Consider the following 25,282-nt stretch of genomic DNA (forward strand, 5'->3'; position numbering starts at 1 on the left):
CTATAGGTAGGAACTTCTATCATTCAAACATAGCCAATGGTCTGCTAAGAGCAAATTCTCACGAATACCCCTTGCTTTACATACTGGTCATATTAATATCAAACTTTTACTTTTTATACATGTGTTTTAATAGCTTATGGGAACTATAATGAAGTTCTTCACAAGTTTAGATTCTCAGCCTTTGGGAAAACACAGACCCTTTTGAGATCCTGATGAAAGTTTTGGAGACTATCCCTAGAAAAATCCACAAATAACATACACTAAATCTCACATTTTATTTCAAGGGGTTTATGAACACTTAACATCCATTCACAGGCCACAAGAATACCCATTCTACAGGACTGCTATTTTTCACAGGAAAAAGGCAGTAGTTTTCACCCTGTCCTAAGAGGGCAGGTATTTCAGGTTTGTTTGGTTGGAGTTTTTTTGGTAGGGATTGGTGGATTTTCACGGATCCATCCAGTCTCTCATCTAGTTCTTTTTATCAATGTCGTATTGTCTATGACCATGGAACAGAACAAAGATAACAGAGTACCTGGAAATCAAATTTATGATGTTGCCCTCATTAAAACCATGCTCCAAAGAAATGAGCTAACAATCCATAGCTGAAAATACAGCCATAAGTGTAACACTGGGTATTTATTTACAACCCATTCCCCATTGACCCCAGTCCTACTTGGCGCCAACAAGCTAAATCCAGGGAAAGAACGCTGTGCAAGTTTCCATTTAGTCATGTGTACACATATCAGTATAAGTACAATGATGAATAATCTTCCCAAGAGATCTCTGTGTGCAAATGATTCCTATATCTGAATAGTACCAAATCCTCAAACTTGAACTTTCACTATAGACCTCAGCTTCTTGCAGAATCAACTATGGGAGGCCATCTAGTGGACAAAATATAGAAACACACATTCTTAGCTACTTGACAGTTTCAGGTTTCTTCTTAATGCCCCATACAAGATCGTGTTACTAAACAGCGCTGCCTCCTCAGAGATTATCTGACTCTATTGCCAAAACACACCTATTAGACCTGAAATGGACCATATTATTTTAAATACTGACTTCTCCTTTAAAACAAAAAAGTTCATGGACACAAAAATCTCAGAATAAAATGACACCGAAAAAGTTTCCCAGATTTTCTTCTTCGTTACAAGTGGTTATATAAAACCACAAGCCTTAGAGACAGGCGCTTTCATAATTAAAACTGTGAGAAAAAAGAACTATCAGATGTAAATAATCTTGATAGCTATCTCCCTTGTTACGATAGGAACCACATCTCTACAACATCCTCAGAACCAAGGACAATTCTTGACACACAGCATGTGCTCAGAAATTATACCCTGAATTAAAACAAGTCATATGACACAAGCCTCAGTGCCCTCCAATTAAACACACACAGCCTCAAATTCCATTCAGGTACCTTTAGTGGGTGCAGGATGTATACTGATAATTGGTTGCTGCTTCGCCAATGGCATAAGTGTTGGCAGTGTTTGAATAATGATGGTTTTTGCTGGAACGCTGGGGTTTGTTTGAGTCTTGGGTGCTGCTGGAAGTAATAAAGGCTTGGGCTGAATTGAAGGTTTTGAACTCATCTGAATTTTTTTCTTTGGAGTCAGTCCATTTTCTGGAGAAAAACCAAACAAACCACAAATCAGTTTAAGGGCAATTAAGCAAATCCTAGAAAGGAGATTCTATTATACACCTTTCCCTAAACATTTTCTTGACCTCTGACTACCCTTACTGAAGTTTAAGCATAGCCACTCTATATCTTAATGGACTGAAGAAAAGTCCTCAATCTGAGGTCTTCCTTTTTGACCAAGCTGCAGCTTTGCCGCAGGGACACGTGAACCAGTAAAGAAGAATAGCTAAAACCCCTGAATAAAGCATCGAGGTGAATAAGGTTAACAAATGTCACAGCCAAGTGGCCCTCACATTCAATATCTTTAACTGAAACTTTGAAATTTCTCCTGAAGATGGTGGGGCCCTAAATCTATTTAAAGTATCATTCACCTATAAAGACAAAAACAACCAAAGAAGATTATTTCTTCCCTTTCCTCTCCACATTAATCATCCACAACAAACAAAACAGGTCCACTAATTTAAAAACAGCAAGCCAGCTTAATAAACATACACTTAATCCAACATTTTCTTTTAAGAAATGGAGCCTAAGCTCAGTCTAAAATAGAGATAACAGAAGTTAGGAGATGGAGTAATACCAGTTTTGCTCTTAGGACTAATGATGGGCTTGTCTTCCTTCAGTGGCTCTGCTGAGGAGGGACTATTAAAGCTTTCACCATATAAGGAAAAGGGAGACATCTGGGAAGTAGAAGACAAATCCAACTCCTCCTGTAGCAAAATAAAACACAAACAAATTCATGCAGAAGAATACTATCCTTGAGCAGAAAATTGCTTAGAAAGAGAGGCAAGATCTATACATAAACAGAGAAACACTTCAAGACAACTTCAAGGCAAAGGTGTGATATATTAGAACTATATCTATATATAAAGTACTAAGAGATGATGGATAAATCAACATTATCCATCTACACTAAAGGAAAAATAACTAAAAATGAAGTATGTCTATTTCATCCTCTTATATGAAAGATATGAATCACTGATCTGATCTGCTTCTATATTTTCTCCCACAAACTTTATATTTTACTTGTTCCTAGTCATACAAACATTTAGTATCATTATAGAGTTACAGTTAAAATGCTAGTATCTTTCCCCCACCATCTCTTATTCTGTCTTACAGGAATCTCAAAAGCAAATAATTCTCACTATTTGTATCCTTTTCTATTTCTTAACACTGCCTTTGTCCCGAATGTTTTGAAAGAAAAACACTGAAAGGAGCAGGGCTATTTTATTTTATTTAATGGGTAAACTAATAATACAGAGGGACTTCCCTGGTGGTCCAGTGGTAAAGAATCCGCCTTACAAAGCAGGGGACATAGGTTCGATCCCTGGTTGGGAAACTAAGATCCCACACGCTGCAGGGCAACTAAGCCCATGCGCCACAACTACTGAGCTCACACGCCTCAACTAGTGAGCCTGTGTGCCGCAAACTACAGAGCCCACACGCTCTGGAACCTGGGTGCCACAACTACAGAGCCCACACACCCTGGACCCTGCACGCCACAACTAGAAAGAAGCCCGCGCGCGGCAACAAAAAGTCTTCGCGCCACAATGAAAGATCCCGCATGCCTCAATGAAGACCCTGTGTGCCACAACTAAGACCCGATGCAGTATACAAAAATAATATTTTAAAAAATAATAAATAAATTTTTTTAAAAAATACAGATATATAAATATTAACATTTTCTAAAAGTCTTTTAATATTCAGTGGATCTGTCTCATTTTGTTAGAATAAAGAAGCTTAACATAGGATAAAAGTAGCATTTCAATTCCAAGAGAAAAAGATGTTATGTATAATAATGGAATGGGCACGAGTACGTAAATACATACATCATACCATCTTCAAAAGAATCTATAAGATTACTGAAAGAAGAATTAAGAGAATACTTGTTTACTCTCAGCATGATGTAGGCTCCCTTACCTCAAAAAAGCCAGAAGCCATAAAGGAAGAAGAAATAGATTTGAACAAATAATAATTAAAATATTTTATAAGAAAAAAACAGAACATAAACAAAGTTAAAAGATACATATGGGGAGAAAATATTTGCCAAAAATAGGTAAAGGAAAGAAACCACCATTTCATTGAAAAGGAAATGCAAAGAGTATCCAAAGGCAAATTTAAAAGAAAATCTTTTTTTTTTAAATCATCAGATAAGAAAAAGTTAAAATGACCTGAAAGAGCATATGGGAGAAATGGTCATTCTCAGTAATGCTGGTGAGAATGAGAATTGTTTCATTCATTCATCCTCAACACCTATTCAGCATGTAGCCATAAGCGGGGCTGTATGAACCTTACAGAGTATATTATAACAATAATATATTTGGAAAAAAACAAAGACTATGAGATAACACAGGAGGAAATGATTATCTTCATAGCCTTAGATGCTTACAAGGCATCTGATAAAATTCAGCAAAGATTCCTCATAAAAGTCCTAAAAAATAAGGACTGGAGGGACATTTTCTTAACATTAAAAAAAAAGCTATGCATAATTGTATAGCCAAAGTCATACTTAATGGTAAAATACTAAATGCTTTGCCATTAAAGTCAGGACAAGAAAGAAATAATTGCTTTTTCTGTAATTCTAGCAGACATAATTATACTAGAAAATGAAATAAAAGGAATAAATACTAAAATAGAAGAAACAGAAGTGCCTTTGTTTGCAAGGTGATATGCTGTCTACTTGGAACACATTTAAGAACCAACTAACAAAATTTTCACTATGAAAATATTGTATTAATAATCACTTAGAGGGCTTCCATGGTGGCGCAGTGGTTGAGAGTCCGCCTGCCGATGCAGGGGACACGGGTTCGTGCCCCGGTCCGGGAAGAGCCCACATGCCGCAGAGCGGCTGGGCCCGTGAGCCATGGCCACTGAGCCTGCGCGTCTGGAGCCTGTGCTCCGCAATGGGAGAGGCCACAACACTGAGAGACCCGCGTACCGCAAAAAAAAAAAGGGAAAAAAAAAAAGAATCCACCTGCCAATGCCGGGGACATGGGTTCAAGCCCTGACCTGGGAAGATCCCACATGCCACGGAGCAACTAAGCCCATACGCCACAGCTACTGAGCCTGCGCTCTAGAGTCCATAAGCCACAACTACTGAGCTTGCATGCCACAACTACTGAAGACCGTGCGCCTAGAGCCCATGCTCCGCAACGAGAAGCCACCACAATGAGAAGCCTGCACACCGCAACAAAGAGTAGCCCCTGCTCGCCACAACTAGAGAAAGCCTGTGCGCAGCACCTAAGACTCAACGCAGCCAAAAATAAATAAATAAATAAAATTCTTTTTTTAAAAAACGAATTGATTTAATAAATGGTACTGGAACAATCCTTCTGATAGTCATTTGGGAAAACAAAAAACTTGGATTCGTATTTCACATCATAAACCAAGATAACTCCAAATGGATCAGAGATCTAAATATTTAAAATAAAACCTTATGAAAAATATGTATTAACAGTCACTCAGAAACTATTACTTCCTGAATAATTTGATCCTAAGGCCACTAGATGGAGCAGTGCAAGACCAGCATCCATGCAGAGAGGCAGGCTGGTGGAGTATCAGAGTCTAAGGAGAGGAGGTAGGGGCAGGCAGCCCAGCACAGGGAGTCACAGCAGATTACCCTGCTCATATTGGGTCAGCTTGACGCAGGTGTCAATGCCCAGAACACAGGAGTCAGTGTGAAGGGACCTGCACTGGCCAAATCCAGGATAACATAAGAATCAGAATAAATAATTATAGTAATGGGTTATAATCTGTTGAATAAACTAGGAAACCATGAGTCCATACTGATATAAACAAATAAATGAATAAATTTAAAGTCTGATGAGAAACAGGTTATTTTTACATAGTTTTAAAGTACCTCCTCATAAAATACTTATTTTGGGCAAAGGAAGAGAGAGCAACCTCACAGTGGAATAGCCTGGCAGACACCACCTTAATCAAATGAACAGAGTGAACCTCATCAGTAACAGGACAAATGAAAATTGTGTGCCATCACATCAAAAGTAAATGAGACAGACACAGCATCACTTCTGTGATATTCCTGCCACAAATACAAAACCTGAATCTCATCCTGAAGAAACATCAGGCAAACCCAACTGAAGGAAATTCTACAAAATAATGTCTTTAATCTCCAAAAGTGACAAGGTCATGAATGTCAAGGAAGAATGAACTGTTTCAACTGAAGGAGATTAAAGAGACAAGACAATCAAATGCAATGCGTGATTCTAAACTAGATCCTTCCGCTCACTAAAGGACATCTTTGGGACAACTGGTGCAATCTAAATGGGAATTGAAGATTAGATGATAGTATGGTATAAACATTTATTTCCTGATTTTAATTGTTTTATTGTGGCTAGAAGACATATCCTTGCTTGTAGGAAGTAGACACTGAAGTATTTGGGGGTGACAAGGCATCAAGTTGGCAACTTACTCTCAAATGGTTGAGAAAAAAAAAGTTCTTTGTAATGTACTTGTAATATTTCTATAAGTTTAAGGTTTTTCAAAACAAAAAGTTAATATAAGCAAGAAAACAAGAATAAAAATATTATAACCTATGAGTGGTGAAAACCCTCCTTTGAGCAACAACAAAAAGCAATAGAAGATTGATAATTCAGCTATGGAGAAAATAAAAACCAAAAATAAAGCTTAAGGACAAATGACAAATTGGAGAAAAACACTTGTAACTTATTTCACAAACTACACACTAATAATCCTAATATGTAATAAAACACTTTAAAAATTGAAGAGAAAAAGACCAATACAATCCAATAGAAAAGTGGACAAAAATTTGAACTGTTCATAAAAAGAAATGCAAATAGGCCTTAGACATATGAAATATACAAAAGGATGTTTAACCACACTTATAATAAAAGAAATAGAAAACAAAACATGCTGTGTAATGACGAAGGGAAAACTGGCCCTCTTACATACTGCTGGTCAGAATATACAACCGTACAACCTGTGGAGGGAAATCTGGCAATAAACAGTAACATTAAAAAAGTATTCACCCCGATCTCAGCTATCTCTCTTTAGGAGTATAACCGGATATCTCTGCCAAGATATCCTGGCAAAAATATGAAGTTACTTATGTACATAGTTATTTATTACAGCATTATTTGAGTCCAGAAAAGACCAAAAACACCACAAATGTTCATCAATAAGGAAATCACTGAATAAAGTATAATATAGTCACACAGTGGAACACTATGCAGCCATAAAAGGGAATGAGAAAGATTCTATATCCTGAAATTGGAGTTACCTCTAAGTTAAATAAGCAAGGTGCAGAGCAGGGTATGTAGTATGCTACCTTTTGTGTAAGAAAGGATGGAAAGGAAAGAATAGGACAGAAATCAGGCTTCTGTGGATATACCTTGTTATATATTAATACTTTTGACTTCAAAAGTAAATTAAGTTTTTAAAATTACATCATTGGAGAAACTGTGGGACCACAGAGAACTGCCAAGAGCGGCAATCAGAGAAAAGCTTCATAGAGAAAGTAATTTTTGAACTGGGACTTAAGGATGAATAGGAGTTTTCAAAGAAGAAAGAAAATGAGGCTATTTCAGGCAGAAGGAAGAGCATGTACAAAAACCTAAAATGGTAAGAGCAGAGATCTCGCTGCTCTTGTCCATGGACGGTGTTTGGCACAGTTCCTGGCACAGTTGTTGAATGACTGGAGCACACAGGAGCTCTCAGGGTTAAACCCAAGGGGAGTGTGAAGGTAGGAACAGGAAGGATAGTGAGAAACAAGACTGGAAAGGTAAACAGGAGCCAGAACATGGAGGGCCTAGTACACTGGCAATTTAAATTTTGTCCTTGTAAGAGTTGGGAAGGTTTTAAGCAAAAAACTGGCACAATCAAATTTGTGATTTTGAAAAATTTCTCTTTGAAGATTCCTCTGCTAAGAAAGGTTTGGGGAGTTAGGAGGCAGAGAGACCAGTCAAAATTCTATTGCCTTAATCCAGATGAGGTGACGATGGCCTGGTGTGTGTGGAGAAGATGAATCTTAGAGATACTAAGTGGATAGAATCATCAGGATTTAGTAACTGACTATATGGAAATTATGCCAGAATGAAGATACCTCAATTTCCAGCAGATATAATTCACTGAAACAGTAATTTGAATTTTTCTTCTTATATTTTTTCCTTTCCCCATTCCAAAAAATACCTAAGCCCTTTGGTACTTCCTTTTCCTGGCCTCAGAGCTTTTGTCTAGATGAAGAGCAGAAGCATTTTTAAGGTGCTTTTGTAAAAAACCTTATTAGTGCATTCAAAATGTAGTACTAGGCTTTCCTGAACTAAGGAGACCATTCTAGGTTACATGGCTAAGGAGTTACAGAAACAGACCATCTTACAGTCTTCCATGTCCTCAAAGAATGTATATTCTAACGGGGAGTAAAGAGGGTAGCAGGGAGAAAAGACAATAAGTCAATAAACAAAAAAAATATTGGGTACTGGTAAGGTGCAATGAAACAATGAAATTATGAAGACAAGAACATAAGGGAAGGAGGGCAAAACCAAAGAGACTAACAGCTTTCTAGCTCCCTCAAGGCCATTCCTCAAGATTCAGCTTCCTCAGGATTAAATGAGATAATAGGACTTATATTAGCACTTAATAAATGTTAACTGCCTCCCACACATACATATTTTCCAGATTCCACTGTAACCAAAATCACTGTAAAAGACTGGTTACTTACAGGAACATGCTGAGTCGAAGAATAAGAGTCCACTGACTGAGGAGATGAGACTGAACAACTTGAGGAGGCTGGAGAAAGTGGCTGAGGTTCTGCCTTAATATCTTTAACTGAAAAACAAGGGGCAACAATTTTCCCACTGAACAATATAAACTCAGAATGAAATGAATAAGAAAGAAGGTAAAATCTGCTTTTAAAATTCAATGATATAGAAGCTAAGGTCACCAAAATATATCATCAAGTGAAAATTCAAGAGCAGAAAACAGTAAATCTAGTATGCTTCCGTTTGTGTAATAAATTATACATGTGTATACTATTGTACTACTAGCATCTGCATTAACTCTCTTGAAGGATGAACATAAGAAATTGATAACAGTGGTTGTCTCTGGGAAGCAGAACTTGGTGGCTGAGGGACAAGAGCCAAAAGAGACACTTTTCTACTCTACAGACTTTTTGTACCTTTTGAATATTATGCAATATGCAAAATTATAGCCTCCCCCCAAAATAATTTTAAAACATAAGAAACAGGAAAGAATTATTGTGGAAAGCATTTTTGACAATACAATTAAAACACAAAAATGTTCCTATCTTTTGAACTATGTATTTTTAAAAATGTGCTGAGTAACTATAGCCTAGGTGTTCCTAGGTGTCAAATTTATAACACGGTAGGAATGGGGAAGAGAAGAATCTCTGTGGCAGACTGTGTTCTCCAAAGTTAGGTGCAAAATATCTACCATATCTCATGATCTATAATGTGATTTTGCCACTTCCCCATCAAGAAGTAGCCACTATTTCCTCCTCTGTTTGAATCTAGGTGGGCTTATGACTTCTTCAATTGACAGAGTATGGAAGTAATGCTATGTGAATCCCAAGGCTGTGTTACATTAGGCAATGCAGCTTCTATTTTTTGTGTTGAAACACTCACATTTGAGCCTTTGAAGTCTGACTACTATGAGACCACCAGGCTGTGAGGAAGCCAGGCCATATAGAAAGGTGACATGTAAGCACTCAAGTTGGCAGTCCTAGTCTTCAAGTCATTCCAGACCAGGCATCAGACATGTGAGTGAAGAAAACTTAAGGTAACTCTAGCCCCCAGTGTCAAGCTACCTCAGCCTTCAAATCTTCCCAGATGAGGTCTGGACACCATGGAGCAGAGACAAGCAATTCCTGGTGCATCCTGTCCAAATGCCTAACCCACAGATTCTGGGAGCCTAATAAAATGGTTATTGTTTTAAGCCACTAAGTTTTAGAATAGTTTGTTACACAATGGTAGGAACCAGAACACTGGCCTCGTGTAGCTCTTATTCTGTGAGGGAAGACAGGAATTGAGCAAGATATACAAATACATAAAATGAAAGGGAAAAGGAAATGCAGCAGTGGGGAGGGCTGCAATTTAGATGGGGAAATGTGCTGGTTATTTACACATTGTCTCTCAGCTCTAAGTCTATCTTCTATAGTCTGTGATGCAAATTATTAATACACGTCTCAGCTGGCTTCCTTTTAGGTCCTGTCCATAGGGGATACTAGAAGGATACTAAAAGGTAGAAGGGAAGAAGGGATTTCTTCATCCTCCCATCAGCTTCATTCCAGAAGGGACAGTTTGCTCCAGGTTCCAGCTTTTTTCAGCACACCTAAAACCTACCTCATTAGGCCCCTTAAAGATACTAGCATTAGCCAGGTAGGGCCTCCTCCTCAGATGTGTATACACGGGACCCCTACACTAAGTTCCTAGGTTCTAATAATCCCAAGCTTCTTCCTTTTGATTCCCTAAATTCTGTCTAATTCTCAGATAGGTTAATCTCTTAGAGAATATTACATATAATTCAAAATCAATATTTCTGAATAATAAAATTTTTATTCATTATGTGACTAACACATAACTATGAAATTCTTTATATCTATTTTGGCAAGAAATTTACGTATGCCTTGCTACACCAAAATAGAATGTAGTCCCTGGAAATTTTTGGCCTACAAAAGTGGCCCAGTAACTCCACCTAATTTTGACTATTACCCAACTACAAAATAATATGGACCCATTTAAATTTTTTATCAATGAAATACAGCATTACCTGTACAGAATTGATTGTTGATGTCCCAAATGCCTGTCTCCCAAGGCATCAAATCAAAATCAAAATCAAGATTATCAAAATTATTTTCCTGTAGGTTTCAAATCAGCAAAAGATTACAAGATTAAAATATATACATCCAGAAATCAAACTAACAGATGCAATTTGCCATAAATAATATAATTGTGATTACCCAACTTAGTAAAAATAACTTGCTAAGTTAATCAGTTCATCTTGAAAATACATCTTGGATAGCTTAGAGATAAACCAATTTAGTTATTTTAAGCACAGTAGTAACAGCTAGGAAGGAGGTATTGAAGTCAACATCTATCTGAAAGATTCAGTTGGTCTCATTCTTTTCAGTGGAAATGGACCTTTACAACAGTCACAAAATATGTGTTTTGTCATAAAGGAGATCCAGCAAAATAAGTTTTCCCATTGCCATTAAGGAAAAGAAGTCACAGCAAATGCCTATTTACAATATCATCTCTATATACAAGGGAAAGAATACAGATGTATCCAAAAGACATGCAGGAATCATAAAGAGACTGTAACTGAAACTTCAAATATACCAAATATTAAAATGCTTACGGGAGAAGGAAGAGATCCATAGGAGGATGGGTAATTTTATATTTTTTTTTACTGTTCTGTACTTTTCAAATTTCTAAATTTTTTTTTAATCCTAGAAGATAAAACTAAGTTTCTCAAACAGGGGTCAGTAAACTTCTTAGAGGGGCTCTTAGTTTCCTTTCATTCAGATGACAATTTTTAAATTTAAATATAATCATATTCTGGGTCATCTGGATGACCATCTTATACCATATATATTAATGAAGAACTGCCACATGATTTCAGAGCCCTCATATGAGCTTAAGATTAAGACAGTACCACAACTATTTTAAATGTTTAAGGTTACAGAGATAAGAACAGAAGTAAACTTAATATATAAACAGTACAACAAAGTTAAAAAGTAGTCAATATTAACTTAATGTGACAGATAATAAAACAGCAAGAAAGCAAGCCTCAGGAGAAAAGTAAAGGTTAATCTAGTTATCAATAACAACAATTTGGTAATAATTTCTAGAATATTATCATTTCAAATGTCTATTCTGTGGTTTATTTTTATTGAGAATGTAACAGAAGGAGAGAAGGGAAACTTTTCTTATACTGCCCTAAACTGAGTAAATATTATTGCAAATTATATAAAGAGAATGTGTGAAAGTTCACATAAAAAAAAAAAGAAAAAACTACTTAAATTATGAAAGAACCACCTTTTAAATCAATCTCCTTTGCTTTTTTCTCATATTGGAATCTAGCTATCAAAAAATTAAGCAGCCCCACACTTTCAGCAACGAAAAATCTTCAAACTTTCTTAATCTAAGTAAACTGAGGAAGGATATTTGCCTGAGTGCTCGCAATACTTTTTAACATGTTCAACAGTGGCATGACCTACTTCGAGGATGATTCATACTCAATCTTCAGACAAAAAAGTCAAATACATTTTACAGCATAAGAATTCTATCTGGTTGGAAATTTCACAGACCCATTTTATGTAAAGCAAAACATACTGGTACTTATATACTCTAGTTCTTCAATGACTTCTCAAGGGAAACTTGCACAGCCATGTGAAAGAAGAATGACAGTTTTAAAGCTAGAATGGGCTGTCTGAAACCATTTAATCCAATCTCTTATTTTATATCAGAAAAACTAAGGAACTGAAAGATTGAGTGACAGAATGTTAGTTATAAAATCAGGATCATATTTCCCTGAATCTTTCAAATTTACTATATTGTTTCTTGACGACGTTAGGCTCTGGAGGTTATGAAAAAATACCAGTTGCTTAAGCAACCAGCCAATATTAAAAGCCAATTTAATCAACAGACAACACTGTAAAGCATCTCACAGAGTAAATGAAACCACTAAAACCTCATGCATTGATTTTAAAAAATATCATGTGTTTCACTCCCTTCTATTGATTCATGGTAAAACAAGAATAATTTAGCAGTTGTTTTACCATGAATCAATAGAAGGGAGTGAAACACATGATATTTTTTAAACTTTTTCTTTGTCTTAAACTCACTAAGCAAGCTTTATTTTTAATAAGGGCTTAAAAAATAAGTGATAAATATTCAACCTGATTGATATGCATATAAAATCACTCAGTTCACTTGAACTACTTCCCAAGTCAAAAAGCACCTCATCCATTAAAGAATAAGACAAAGTAAGAGTTCAGGCCAAACAGCTTCACATATACTAATCCAGAAAAGAAAAAAAAATCTAAAATATTTTTGAGAACTTAAAGTGCTGTAATAATAGCTTTTACGCATAATTCTAACCACCCAAAGGCAAAAAATAAGGACATTTCTAAGTTTCAGAGCTTTCAACACTAAGTATACATAACTTTAAAAAAGGAAGTTGGTAAGTTCTCTTAACTAGATCCATGACACACATACTCCTTAACATCACACTGTTTCCCTTATGCAGCAAAATATCTGTAAAAACAAAAAAAAACCCTGGGGCCAAAGGTAGACTTAGAATACAAGTCTTCTCATACCAAGACCAATGCAATTTCTACAATCCTACACTCACTGACTACAAAATGGCTGCTAACTTTCATACTTAATCTTAAAAGTTATTTAAACTTAAATAACTAGCCTAAACGTGTTATCCTGAAATCTTCTTGCAATAATTAAAGATTAAATATCACATTATTCAGCATTTCTCCTCTAATAAATACTTACATAAGTTTCATTTGCCGCATCCAATTGCAGGTCATCATAGCCAAGTTCAGCAAAGAGGGCAGAATCTTTGGACAAAAAAAAAAGAATAGATATTTACTGTTAATTCAATGTTTTGACAAAAGAATTAAGTGCTGTATCCTTATGCCAGCTCTATTAGGGTTTCTCATTAGCCATTACTATTACTGATAAACTCTAGGAGTGTGAATGACAACCAATTCAAAGCTGGTTTCTAACATATGTATTGTTTTCCACATAATTTTTATCTTGTGAACTAAATCATTATACCAGGGATTAAAAAACAGGTTTTATGTCCTGTCATGTTGGACTAATTGATAGTGACTTTCTGGAACATTACTAACACAAATTCTGAGGCTTCATCTGGGTTCAGCACAAAAAAAAGTGACATGGTTGATCAGCGGTGATGACAGGAGAGGAATATGGCAACACAGGTACCAGGTATTTGCCATCCTTGCCTTAAGTTAGAGGTACAACCAATTTTCTATCCAAACAATAAGGAATTCACTCATCTAAACCATTTCATTTATTTCAACAAATCTAACTATGTTCCAATTTCCTAATAAGATTTCCTATAAACTGAGAAATATATGAACACAGGTCAAGGTGCTGATAAGGCCAAAGAAGACTGATTACTGTATAATCTGTAATGTGTCTATTTTCTTTAACATTTCAGAACTTCAAGCACTTTGAAGAGTTTCCCAATCTAAGTCTGCCTTTGTACTCCCTACTAACATACCACTGAAATTTGCTCTGGTGATGTCCCTACTTCACATATATAAGAACTACACTGCAAGTCTCTCACCGACTTGGCCAATGGTAGAAACATTTCACCAGCCTAAAACAAAATAGTACATAGCACATTTTTTGTGTGTAGTGATAATGAAAGGTTATTCATATAACTCTCAGAAAAGGACTACCTTAAACTCAGCTGCAGAGCAAAACAAAACAAAAAACCCATATAAGTAGATGACTGTGGCTATGTACCTTATACACAGGCGAAAACTTGAAAGAGTTCTTTATCTGCTGCCTCTCATTTCTCTCCTCCCTTTCCTTCTTGAACCTATTCAAATCAAGCTTCCCCCCCAACACATACACACGCATACACATCAGGTATTATGTCACCAATGATTTCTCCTCTGCTAAATTCAATGGTAAATTCATGGTCCTCATCTTACTCTCAATAGCATTTGAAACAGTTGATCTTTTCATATTAATTGAAGCATTTTCTTCACTTGGCTTCCAAATTACCATACTCACCTGGTTTTCCTCCCACCCTACTGGTTGGCCCTACCTTACCGGTTATTCTTCATCTTCTTAACATGAAATTGTCCCTGGGCTTAGTGCAAACTTTTCTATCTATTCTACTCCCTTTGTGATCTCAGCTGAGCTCATGGCTTTAAATAGCATCTATACGCCAAGGATTCCTAAATATACATCTCCAGTCCATACCTCAAGACGCATGTACACAGTGAGTACTCTACCTCTCCTCTTGGATATCTAAAAGGCATCTCAATCTTAACACATCCAAAACTGAGCTTCAAATCATCCCTCACCAAACCTCCTACTGGTTCGTCCTCATCTCAGTTATGACAATTCAATTATCCCAGGAGCTCAGGTCAAAAACCTTAGGAGTCATTGCTTACTTCCTCACTCTCTGTATTCAATCTACCAGTAAATCCTGTCAGCTCTGTCTTCAAAGTATGTATTGGTAATGTGGCATCTTACCTTTCCTTTCCATTCTTCCTTCCCTTCCCTACTCTTCCCAACAGAGATGTCAGCAGAGCAAGGAGGGTGGTGGGGTTGTGTGTGTCATCCTCTGTGGCAATGTGCCTGGTACCCAAGGAAATAGGATGATATAGGAGGGGAGGTGCCTTGTGGAGGTGGCAGCATGCCTCAGATGCCAAAAAAATGGAGCAGTGGGAGGAGGAACGGAGTGGCAGATGTAAGAAGCAGCCTGAGTGGTTAGGAGAGTGATAGTACCAAACAGATGTGTTAATTGATGGAGGAAATGATAAAATATATTAGAGCTAGGTTTCTCACTTTCTGAGAAAGGATTTAGAAACGTGAAAAGGGAAGAGAATAAAAGAACGCTAAGATGTTGCACTGGAATTAGAAGTATTAATACGAACACATTTTCTTAAAATATTCATACACAGAAAGAATTATAGATGTTTGTATACGTGTGTACACATATACATACATCTATGTCCTAGTTCTGTCTGCTAACAGGTCCTAGAAACGAAGACATCCCACCAGCACTGAAAAATCGTATGTTTCCAGACCTTGGATACTGAATACCATCCTCTACTAAACGGAAGTCCACTAAAGGGCTCCTTAGAGAAAGAGCTGATTCCAGGGCTTAGGCAGAGAAAGTGCAAAATAGGCTTGGGAAAATCTTGTTGTGCCAGAAAATAAGGAAATCCTCAGAGAATGATGGAAACATGTCAAAAGAACAAAGGAGCTGATATGAATGGACTCTTACTGGTCAATTCTCAGAAAATCTGAGCATCAAAATAAAGCCAGATTACAACCCATTGAATCAAATAGGAATTAGTGAGCTCATAATGAAATAAACAAAGAAACAGAGAAAGCTTTTTCTTACAGTATGATGTCAATTAATAAATGTACACAGAATGTTAAGAGAGAATCACCATTTGGCATTAGAGTGGTACTTGATATAAGCTGGAGTTATCAATGGAGGCCAGGGCTGGTGAGTGAAGGTTTAGTAAGGAATAGGACATTGGTGGCATTCAGATTATCTCCCCCAAAATACTGGGTTAGCCAAAAAGTTTGTTCAGGTTTTTCCGTAAGATGTTACCAAAAAAACCCGAAGGAACTTTTTGGCCAGCCCAATACGAATCAAATGTAAAAGGGGAAATAGTGACTTTACAGTGGAGAAATCCAGCAGATACTAACTTGACAATCTGATCAAGGTGAACATCACCTTGGAACAGGTCAACATAGTGTGCCTCTATCATTTCTCTAGCATTCCTGTCACGGACTCATGGCCTGATTCTGGTCATGAGGAAACAGTATATAGACTTAGGTTTAGAGTCATCTTACAGAACAAAAGACCTGTACTCTTTAAGACTGTCAAGAATACAAGAAACAGGAAAAGACTAAGCAACCATCCCAGGTTGAAAAACTCTAAGGAGACATGAAAAGTAAAAGTAATGTGTGTTTGCAGGTAGGGTCCCAGACTAGAAAGGAAAAAGAGCCATTATTAAGACATATAGCAAAATATGAATGGTATCTGTGAATTGGATAGTAACGCTGTATCAATGTTCATTTCCTGACTGGAAGGAGTGTATGACAGTGATACAGGACAGTAACCTTGTTTGGGGGAGGAGGGGATACACATTGCAGTATTTAAGGGTAATGAGTTAACAACACATTTCACTCTCTTTTTCTCTCTCTAAAGAAGGAGAAATGGGGCAAATACAGTAAAATTTAACAATCAGGGGATCTGTCTGACAGGCATGCAACAGTTCTTTGCACAGTTCTTATAACTTTTCTGTAGGTTTGAAACTATTCCAAAACTTAAATTTTGAATAAAAAATATACATGGGGAGCTTCCCTGGTGGTGCAGTGGTTAAGAATCTGCCTGCCAATGCAGAGGACACGGGTTCGAGCCCTGGTCCGGGAAGATCTCACATGCCGCGAAGCAACTAAGCCCGTGCGCCACAACTACTGAGCCTGCGCTCTAGAGCCCACAAGCCACGACTACTGAGCCCATGTGCCACAACTACTGAAGCCCGTGCACCTAGAGCCTGTGCTTCGCAACAAGAGAAGCCACCGCAATAAGAAGCCCACGCTCACCACAACTAGAGAAAAGCCTGTGCGCAGAAGAGACCGAACACTGCCAAAAATAAAATTAATAAAATTAATAAATTTATTTAAAGAAATATATATATACACATGGGTATATACATATGCATATGTGTATGTGTATATATCCACAGTCAACCACTTCCATTATCTCCACTGCTCTCATCATAAATCACTTGGATTGATGCAGTAGCCTCCAAATGGTCTCTCTGCTTCTGCCCTTGACACTCTTTCAGTATATTTTCAATAGAGCAGCTAAAGTGAGCCCATAAAAACATAGGATGTTATTGGGAATCAGGATTTACACAGTAGGAAAAGAGAAATAAAAGTATATAATGCAAGAAGGTGAGAAAGAACTCTGTGGTACTGGCTTTGAACTGTGGGTATTAGCATGAATTCATGCTTTTTAAAAATACATATTTCCTTGTTCTTAGGAGATACACAGTGAAGTGTTTAGGAGTTTCATATTATTTGCAGCCTGCTTTCAGATAATGAGAGAAGAGAGAAGTGTGGGTAATACTGACAGAAAGAGTGAGTATGGCAGGATGTTAACGGTAAGTCTAGATAAGGGAAATACAGGTTATCACTGTACTGATCTTTTTTAACTTTTCTGTGGTTTGTGAATACTTAAAAAAACTGAGAGTGGGTTGATAAATACATTTGTATACTACAGAATATCTTAGAAAGATCCATGAGAAAGTGGTGACATTGGTGGCATTGGTTACCTATGAAGTATCTCTAAAATTTACTACCTACTTCTATATCTTTTTCACCAACCCCACACTATCTACTATATAGATTTCTCCTAACAGTAGTAAACCATGGTAGCTATTAGTTTTTGTTTGCTCAGCAAGCTTTCCCACCTGACTGCTGCTTTGACCATTTACTTATTCTTTTACTTCTTGTAAGATGAGAAATGGCCACTGGAAAACAGTGGTGACCTTAGAAAGAGCAGCTTTGGTGGAGTGGTGGAGCCTGACTGCATTGTGTTCAAGAGACAGTGAGAAAAGAGAAAGTGGAGTCAGTGAACATGGACGTTTTTTAAAAAAGAATTCTGCTGTAAAATAAAAAAGAGAAATGTAGTTGAAGCTATAAGGGAAGTAACATCTAAAGAGGGTTTGGGGGTTTTTCTTTCTTTTTCACTCTAGACAGGAGAAGCAACTACATGTAGGGATGGAAATGAAGACTCAGGAAACAGAAGGAAGAAGAGCTTGAGCAATATTCTTGAATAAAGGGGTGGGGGCAGGGTGTCTAGGGACTTCCCTGGTGGTGCAGTGGTTAAGAATCCACCTGCCAATGCAGAGGACATGGGTTCAAGCCCTGACCTGGGAAGATCCCACATGCCATGGAGCAACTAAGCCCGTGTGCCACAACTACTGAGCCTGTGCTCTAGAGCCCATGAGCCACAACTACTGAAGCCCACGCACCTGGAGCCCACGCACCGCAACGAAGAGTAGCCCCCACTCACTGCAACTACAGAAAGCCCGTGAGTAGCAACGAAGACCCAACATAGCCAAAAATAAATAAATAAATTTTAAAAAAATAAAACAAAGAAGGAGGGGTCTAAAGCACATATAGAAGTGATCGGTTCTAGCATTCCCACCAACAAAGAGAAGGCAAATATACTGGTACACGCGTAGATGAGGTAGTAGGAGATTGCAGCAGTTCTCTTCTGATTCAAAGAATGCAGGAGGAGGTGCTGGAGGTTTGAGGAGAGAAGAACCTTTATAAAAACGATCATCAGAGAGAGAGGACCAAGGAAATATGATCAGCCAGGTAATACTTAATGGTCTATTTCAGGTTAGTATCATAAATTTAAAGTGAGACCAATCAGCACGGTTGAATTTTCTTTTTTAGCCACTTTCAGCTACTTGAGTGCATTCATGGAGTAGACAGAGTTGGATTTAGCCAAGGTTGCAGTTGATCAAAGAGAGAACTACAAAACAAGAGAGAGAGACAAGGATATTGAGGGTGTGAGGGAATGATTACAGAGATTGTCCATGGAATTTAAACTGGATAAGGGGAAAGTGATAACATAAAGGGGACGAGGGACAGTGAAAAGATGGCAGGATCTCAGCAGCGTTGAAGGTACCACTGGAATTGGAGTACTAAAGAGAGTGAGCTGGTAAGACAGAAGGTGATGGTCAGAGTGGGACGTTGGAAACTGAGATTATGTTACTAGTACTGACAAGGTTTAGGTTTATGATTGGGGAAGAAAATGCCTGAGACAGGGTGGAAGGTGGAGAGGAGACCCAGGAAATGAGAGATCAGGGTATTTGAAGGATCTTCTCTGAGAATACTGAAATCAGCCAAGAATCATGATGGAAGGAGTGTTAAAGAAAGTGACAATAAGCTAGGAACTAAATTTTTTCAAAAAGTGAGGGAGAGTGAACCAGAAATCACCAGATGACTATAAGAGGGAGAGGGAGAGGGAGAGGACAGCATGTGAGACAATGTGAAATTTAAGCCTGGATGTTTTTAGGGAGGATGAAAGGAGAATGATCTAAAAGTAGCAATGAAGAACAAGGAAGATAACTAACCCACTTTCAGAGGCCCTAATGGAGAAAAGGTTTTGAGAATGAAAAGAGCTACCATTCACTAGGACTTTAGGGAAAACTGTGTTATCAGGGGAGTCAGGTTTTGGTCAACGCAGGAGGGTACAGAGAACTTTCACAGAAGACACTGAATTTATCAAAGAAACCACAGTGGCAGATGGAAGCTTCTGATCTTGGTACATATATCTTATGTGCGGCAAAAAAAAAAAAGTGGCTTTTGCAAATTGTAAGAAAAAGAAAGGGAGGGAGTGAGGGAGGTAGGAAGGAAAGAGGAAAGGAAAGATATACAAATGACAAATAAAGCATATGGGGACTTCCCTGGTGGTCCAGTGGTTAAGAATCCGCCTTCCAATGCAGGGTACATGGGTTCGATCCCTGGTCAGGGAACTAAGATCTTACATGCTGCAGGGCAACTAAACCTGTGTGCCGCAACTACTGAGCATGAGATCCACAACTAGAGAGCCCACATGCCGCAACTAGAGAGCCCACATGCTCTAGAGCCTGAGCACCACAACTAGAGAGAGAAGCCTGCACGCCACAACGAATATCCCGCATGCCGCAACTAAGACCCAACACAGCCAAAACATAAAATAAATAAACAAATATTTTTTAAAAGACTTTTCCTTTAAAAACAAACAGATAAAGCATATGAAAAGATGCTCCACATCACATGTTATCAGGGAACTACAAACTAAAATAATGAGATACCACTACACACCTATCAGGATGGCTATAATCTGAAACACTGGCAACACCAAATGTTCGCAGGACTGGAGCAACAGGAATGTTCATTCACTGCTGGTGGGAATGCAAAATGGCACAGCTACTCTGGAAGACAGGTTGAAAGTTTCTTACAAAACTGGACATACTCTTACTGTATGATCCAGCATTCATGCTCCTTGATATTTACCCAATTTATATGAAAACTTACGTCCACATAAAAAGCTGCAATGGAGTTCCCTGGTGGTCTAGTGGTTAGGATTTGGCGCTTTCACTGCCATGGCCCGGGTTCAATCCCTGGTCGGGGAACTGAGATCCTGCAAGCCTCACAGTGCAGCCAAAAAAAAACTGCACATGAATATTTATAGCAGCTTTATATATAACTGCCAACATTTGAAAGCAACCAATTTTAATTCTCTGTGCAGTGTCCATCACTGGAGAACAGTTTGTGGCTGTCCCTTCACTGCATGTAAGCCCTTTATAAGCCGGAACCTGTCACTCTTGTCCCCCATGCCTGGCCCTCTTTCCTGGCCTCAGTCTGTCTTTAACTGGTTTTGAGACCCTAGAAGCAACCAAGGCGTTTTTCAACAGGTAAATGGATAAACAAACTGTGTGCTATGGACCAAATTGTATCCCCCCCAAAATTTATATATTGAAGCCCCCAAGATGACTGCATCCAGAGGTAGGGTGGTCTTTACGAGGTAATCAAGGTTAAATGAGGTTACAAGGGTGGGGCCCTAATCTACTAGAACTGTGGCCTTATAAGACTAAGAGATAGGTCTACCTACCTACCTACCTCTCTGTCTCCCCCACCTCTTCCTCCTTCCCTCCCTCCTTCCCTTTCCACCCCTCTGCCTCATGAGGACACAGCAATAAAAAGTGGCCATCTATAAGCTAGGAAGAGAAGTCTCACCAGAACCTGACCATGCTGGCACCTGTGCTTGGACTTCCAGCCTCCAGAACTGTCAGAAAATAAATGTCTGTTCATTAAGCTTCCCAGGTATTTTGTTATGGGAGCCCAAAAGACACTGTGGTACATCCATACCATGGAATATTATTCAGTGCTGAAAAGAAATGAGCTATCAGGCCATTAAAAATAGAGGGATCTTAAATGCATTTTGCTAAATGAAAGAAGCCAAATTAAAAATGCTACGTACTCTATCATTCCAACAATATGACATTTTGAAAAAGGCAAAACTAGGTGACAGTGAAAAGAACAGTGGTTGTTGGGGCTTTGGAGGAGGGAGGCAGAGACAAACAGGTGGGGCACAGCGGATTTTTTAGGGCAGTGTAACTATCCCATATGATACTGTAATGGTAGACACATGACATTATGCATTTGTCAAAACCCACAGAATGAACAAGAGTGAATCTTAATATAAACTATGGACTTTAGTTAATGCTAATGTATCAATACTGGCCCATCAATTGTAACAAATGTACTCCTGTAATGCAAGATGTTACCAATAGGGGAAACTTGGGGGGCAGGGGAACTCTGTACTATCCCCTCAATTATTCTGTAAATCTAAAACTGTACTAAAAGTAAACTCTATTAAGTATTAAAAACAATTACATGAAATAGAATTTCAGCATCCATAAATAAAGTTGTTTTGGAACATAGTCATGCTCAGTTTACATTGTCCATGGCTGATTTTGTACTACAACTGGCAGAGCTGAGGAGTCAGAACAGAGACCACATGACCACAAAAGCCTAAAATATTTACTATCTAGACCTTTACAGAAAATGTTTATAGGCCCGTTCAAAATTTCATCACCCCACATAAAGGGAAAATGCACATGGGATGCACAACCCATCATAGGCTGTTCTGAGTAAGTCATTTTTAATTATACAAAGTTGTTAAGAGTCACAAGTACTAATTACATAATCTGATTTTAAAAATTTTAACTAGCTAGCTTCTAATATAGAAAAAAAAAGTCAAATAAATCAGTGAAGTACTTGAACACCCAAAATGGCAACTCCCAGAAAAAGAGTCCATATTCTACTGAGAAATGTTAGCAAACAGTAACCTTTCACTCCAGTGCCTGCAAAATCTATCCTGCTTACTGAACACTTGAGGAAGCAGAATTAAAGTGTTCCACTAAGAAAAGCTTGTTAACAGTTTGAAAAGAGAAGCTTGGAAAACCATGGGAAATGGGCATGTTCAGGGAGGGGCAGGGCAAGGTACCTGAGCTGAGTCAGTGAACCTACTACAAAGAACTGAATGCTCTGTTAAAGAACATTAAGACTAGGAGTCAACTGGTCAGATTAGTCAGGAAAATGCAGCCTGGGTATCAGAAGACATAATAATCCTATCAGGAAGTGCCTCACAGTTATAGTTTAAGAAACATCATGAAAATATAATAGTTGACTAGCTGAGAAAACAGATCATAACAACCCAGTATACTGAAGTAGATTTGTTAATAACTGGGGGGATCTTGGTAAAAATCAAATCTGTAGAAATAACTTAGGAAAGCAATATAGAATAGTGACTAAGTGCACAGGCTTTGGAGGTAGACAAACCTGGTACTGATCCTGTTTCTGACACTCACTAGCTATAAGACTCTGAGCGTTCGTTCTCTCTCAGCCTCAGCTTCCTCATCTGTAAAATAACAATACCTCACTGGACTGTTGGGAGGATTAAATAAGATAATGCATGTAAGAGCTAAGCAGGGCACCTGACACAAATAAAGTGCTTACCGGCAATTGTTCCTATTACTACGACTACACTTGGCTTGGGATGTAAGAGCTAAGCAGGGCACCTGACACAAATAAAGTGCTTACCGGCAATTGTTCCTATTACTACGACTACACTTGGCTTGGGATGTAAGAGCTAAGCAGGGCACCTGACACAAATAAAGTGCTTAACGGCAACTGTTCCTATTACTACGACTACATTTGGCTTGGGAAAATACATTTGGAAGAGATAGTCTAACGTTTTTCCAACAACTCACAGAAAACCTATCCAAGGACTGAAATAAATCTCTAACACTATATAATTTAAGAGAAGTTCTGCCCTTGGAAAATCAAATGAGGACTTCAGTTCAACAAAGAGAATTGAGATTACACTCTTGCTACTGAGAACGATGGTCCAAGGGGGGAAAAATGAAGGTCAGAAGCTAATGAAGGGTGTAGGTTCACCGCAGGACACATTCAGGGACGTATACAACCCCAAATTCATACTGAAGCCCAAGAACAGTATTAGTACTATGTCTGGCAAACAAGGGAGGAATATAAGTTTCTTCTAAACACTTAGATGATAAAGCTTCTCCACTCTCATTTCCACTACATTCCATTCCACTCTTCCTGACCACAAAACCAAACAAAATATCCATAACAAGAAAATTCAGAGTTGTATTCGGAGAGCAATCAGGATTATATCCGTTTATAAGCGTTAGGTCTACGTAATCAGGGACCTGGGGTCAGGTGCTGGGGTGCTTTGCTTCTCTGCCAAGATGGGCATCAGCCTCGATCAATAGTGGAAGCTTCGAGATGAGGATTCACATTCTCTCACACAAACCAAACACGTACACGTACACTCCATGGCAAGCATCTCCCACATCCCACACTCTGAGAAAATAGCTTGCAGCCTTTTTGATGGTCACAGCCGTCCTGCCCTAAGCTTCCTAATGACGTCGTTTTCGCCCCACAAAATCATCACCTGGTACTTTCCCAGAGGAAGCGGTGAAACACGGTAGTAATTCCAATCAGGCAACATTTTACGCTCGCTGTCCCCAGGTCAGAAACCGACAGGTTCTGCTAGACTCTACTAGGACCACGGACGGAAGCAACGAGTGGCCCTCGCTCCCTCGGCAGGGTTCGTCCACACCTGTCACCACAAATGCGCAGAAGTAAGGGGGAAGAAACCTGGAGCCACCCCTGGTACAGTCTCATATCCCACTCACCCCACTCTTCATCCGGCCGGTGAGGGAGTCCCGGACTAAAAGGGGACTCCATGGTGCCGGCAACGCCAGCCGGCTCCCCCGAAACACACGTTCGCCTGCCCTGGAACTCGGCAACTAATATCTGGGACGGTGGCGGCAGATGGACAAAATACCCCGTAACGCTGACGCGACGGTGGCCGAATAAAGACAAACTACTTCTGCGCGAGTGACGTCAGAGACTAAGCTAATTTTAAGCAAATCTCTGAGTAAATATTTCCCTTTTGGAGGTTTCGGCATTTTCTGTCCCGCTGTTTCAGGGAAAAAAGAAAGAGACGTAATCACTACTTCGGTTAAATAAGATATATTGATAACATAAAAAATGGGGAAGAAAATCCTTTCTGAACATACTGGCTCGTCCCCTGAGTATCATTCTCAATACCACAGTGTAGATATATCAGAACAAAACTAGAGATTAAGAAAGTAAAGTTGGTTTAATTTTTACGAAAAACTCACTATCAATGTAAAAGTTCTCCGTATACACAAGTGTGTGGAAGGAAAACACACAACTATTTTTTCCAAATTCGTTTGAGCTGCCTCTCCACTGGCACAGTACCTGAGATAAGCAAAAATACTATGAATCGTACTTCTAGAAAGACTATGTTTATTTAAACAAATTTTAAAACGTAAATATAAAAGATAAACTCCCCCAAATCAAACTCACCTCCTTAAACATACATTTCTAAAGCATAGTACCTAGTAGTGAAAGTCCAAGCGACCCTACCCTAAGACCTACAATAAGGTAAATTGCCAGTCTTTTTATTACTAAAACTTAAGAAACGGTTTTGTTTAGAAAAATCCATCTACGTCACAAACTCTAACTGAAAATTTTAACTAAGTTTGACGAAGCAGTTTCAAGAATGCTACTTAATGGAATTTCTTTTTAAAGCATTTCAGCAGTTGAATATTTAAAATACTCTACCTTAAGAACACATATCCCCAATGGAGAAAAGACAGTCTCTTCAATAAGTGGTGCTGGGAAAACTGGACAGCTACATGTAAAAGAATGAAATTAGAAAACTCCCTTACACCATACACAAAAATAAACTCAAAATGGATTAAAGACCTAAATGTAAGGCCAG

At 38.4% G+C, this 25,282-nt stretch overlaps 1 protein-coding gene across 3 annotated transcripts in view; it reads right to left on the reverse strand.

Moving 5' to 3' along the window:
• Positions 1-24,289, reverse strand: part of ATF6 (activating transcription factor 6) — a 222,639-nt gene extending 198,350 nt beyond the window's left edge. For 2 of the 3 annotated variants that reach the window (XM_082655485.1, XM_082655484.1), the window contains exons 1-6: positions 24,165-24,265; positions 13,141-13,205; positions 10,403-10,490; positions 8,337-8,443; positions 2,220-2,349; positions 1,424-1,627 (exon numbers count right to left, since the gene is read on the reverse strand). In XM_082655485.1, the coding sequence (XP_082511611.1) occupies positions 1,424-1,627; positions 2,220-2,349; positions 8,337-8,443; positions 10,403-10,490; positions 13,141-13,205; positions 24,165-24,216 (646 nt within the window). In that variant the 5' untranslated portion in view covers positions 24,217-24,265. Of the gene's footprint in view, positions 1-1,423; positions 1,628-2,219; positions 2,350-8,336; positions 8,444-10,402; positions 10,491-13,140; positions 13,206-24,164 lie in introns of all 3 variants that reach the window. The other variant, XM_082655486.1, reaches the window with a different exon arrangement.
• Positions 24,290-25,282: the final 993 nt, after the last annotated feature.

This window comes from Grampus griseus (genome assembly GCF_964374135.1).
Source record: "Grampus griseus genome assembly, chromosome: 1".
NCBI classification, from domain to species: Eukaryota; Metazoa; Chordata; class Mammalia; order Artiodactyla; family Delphinidae; genus Grampus; species Grampus griseus.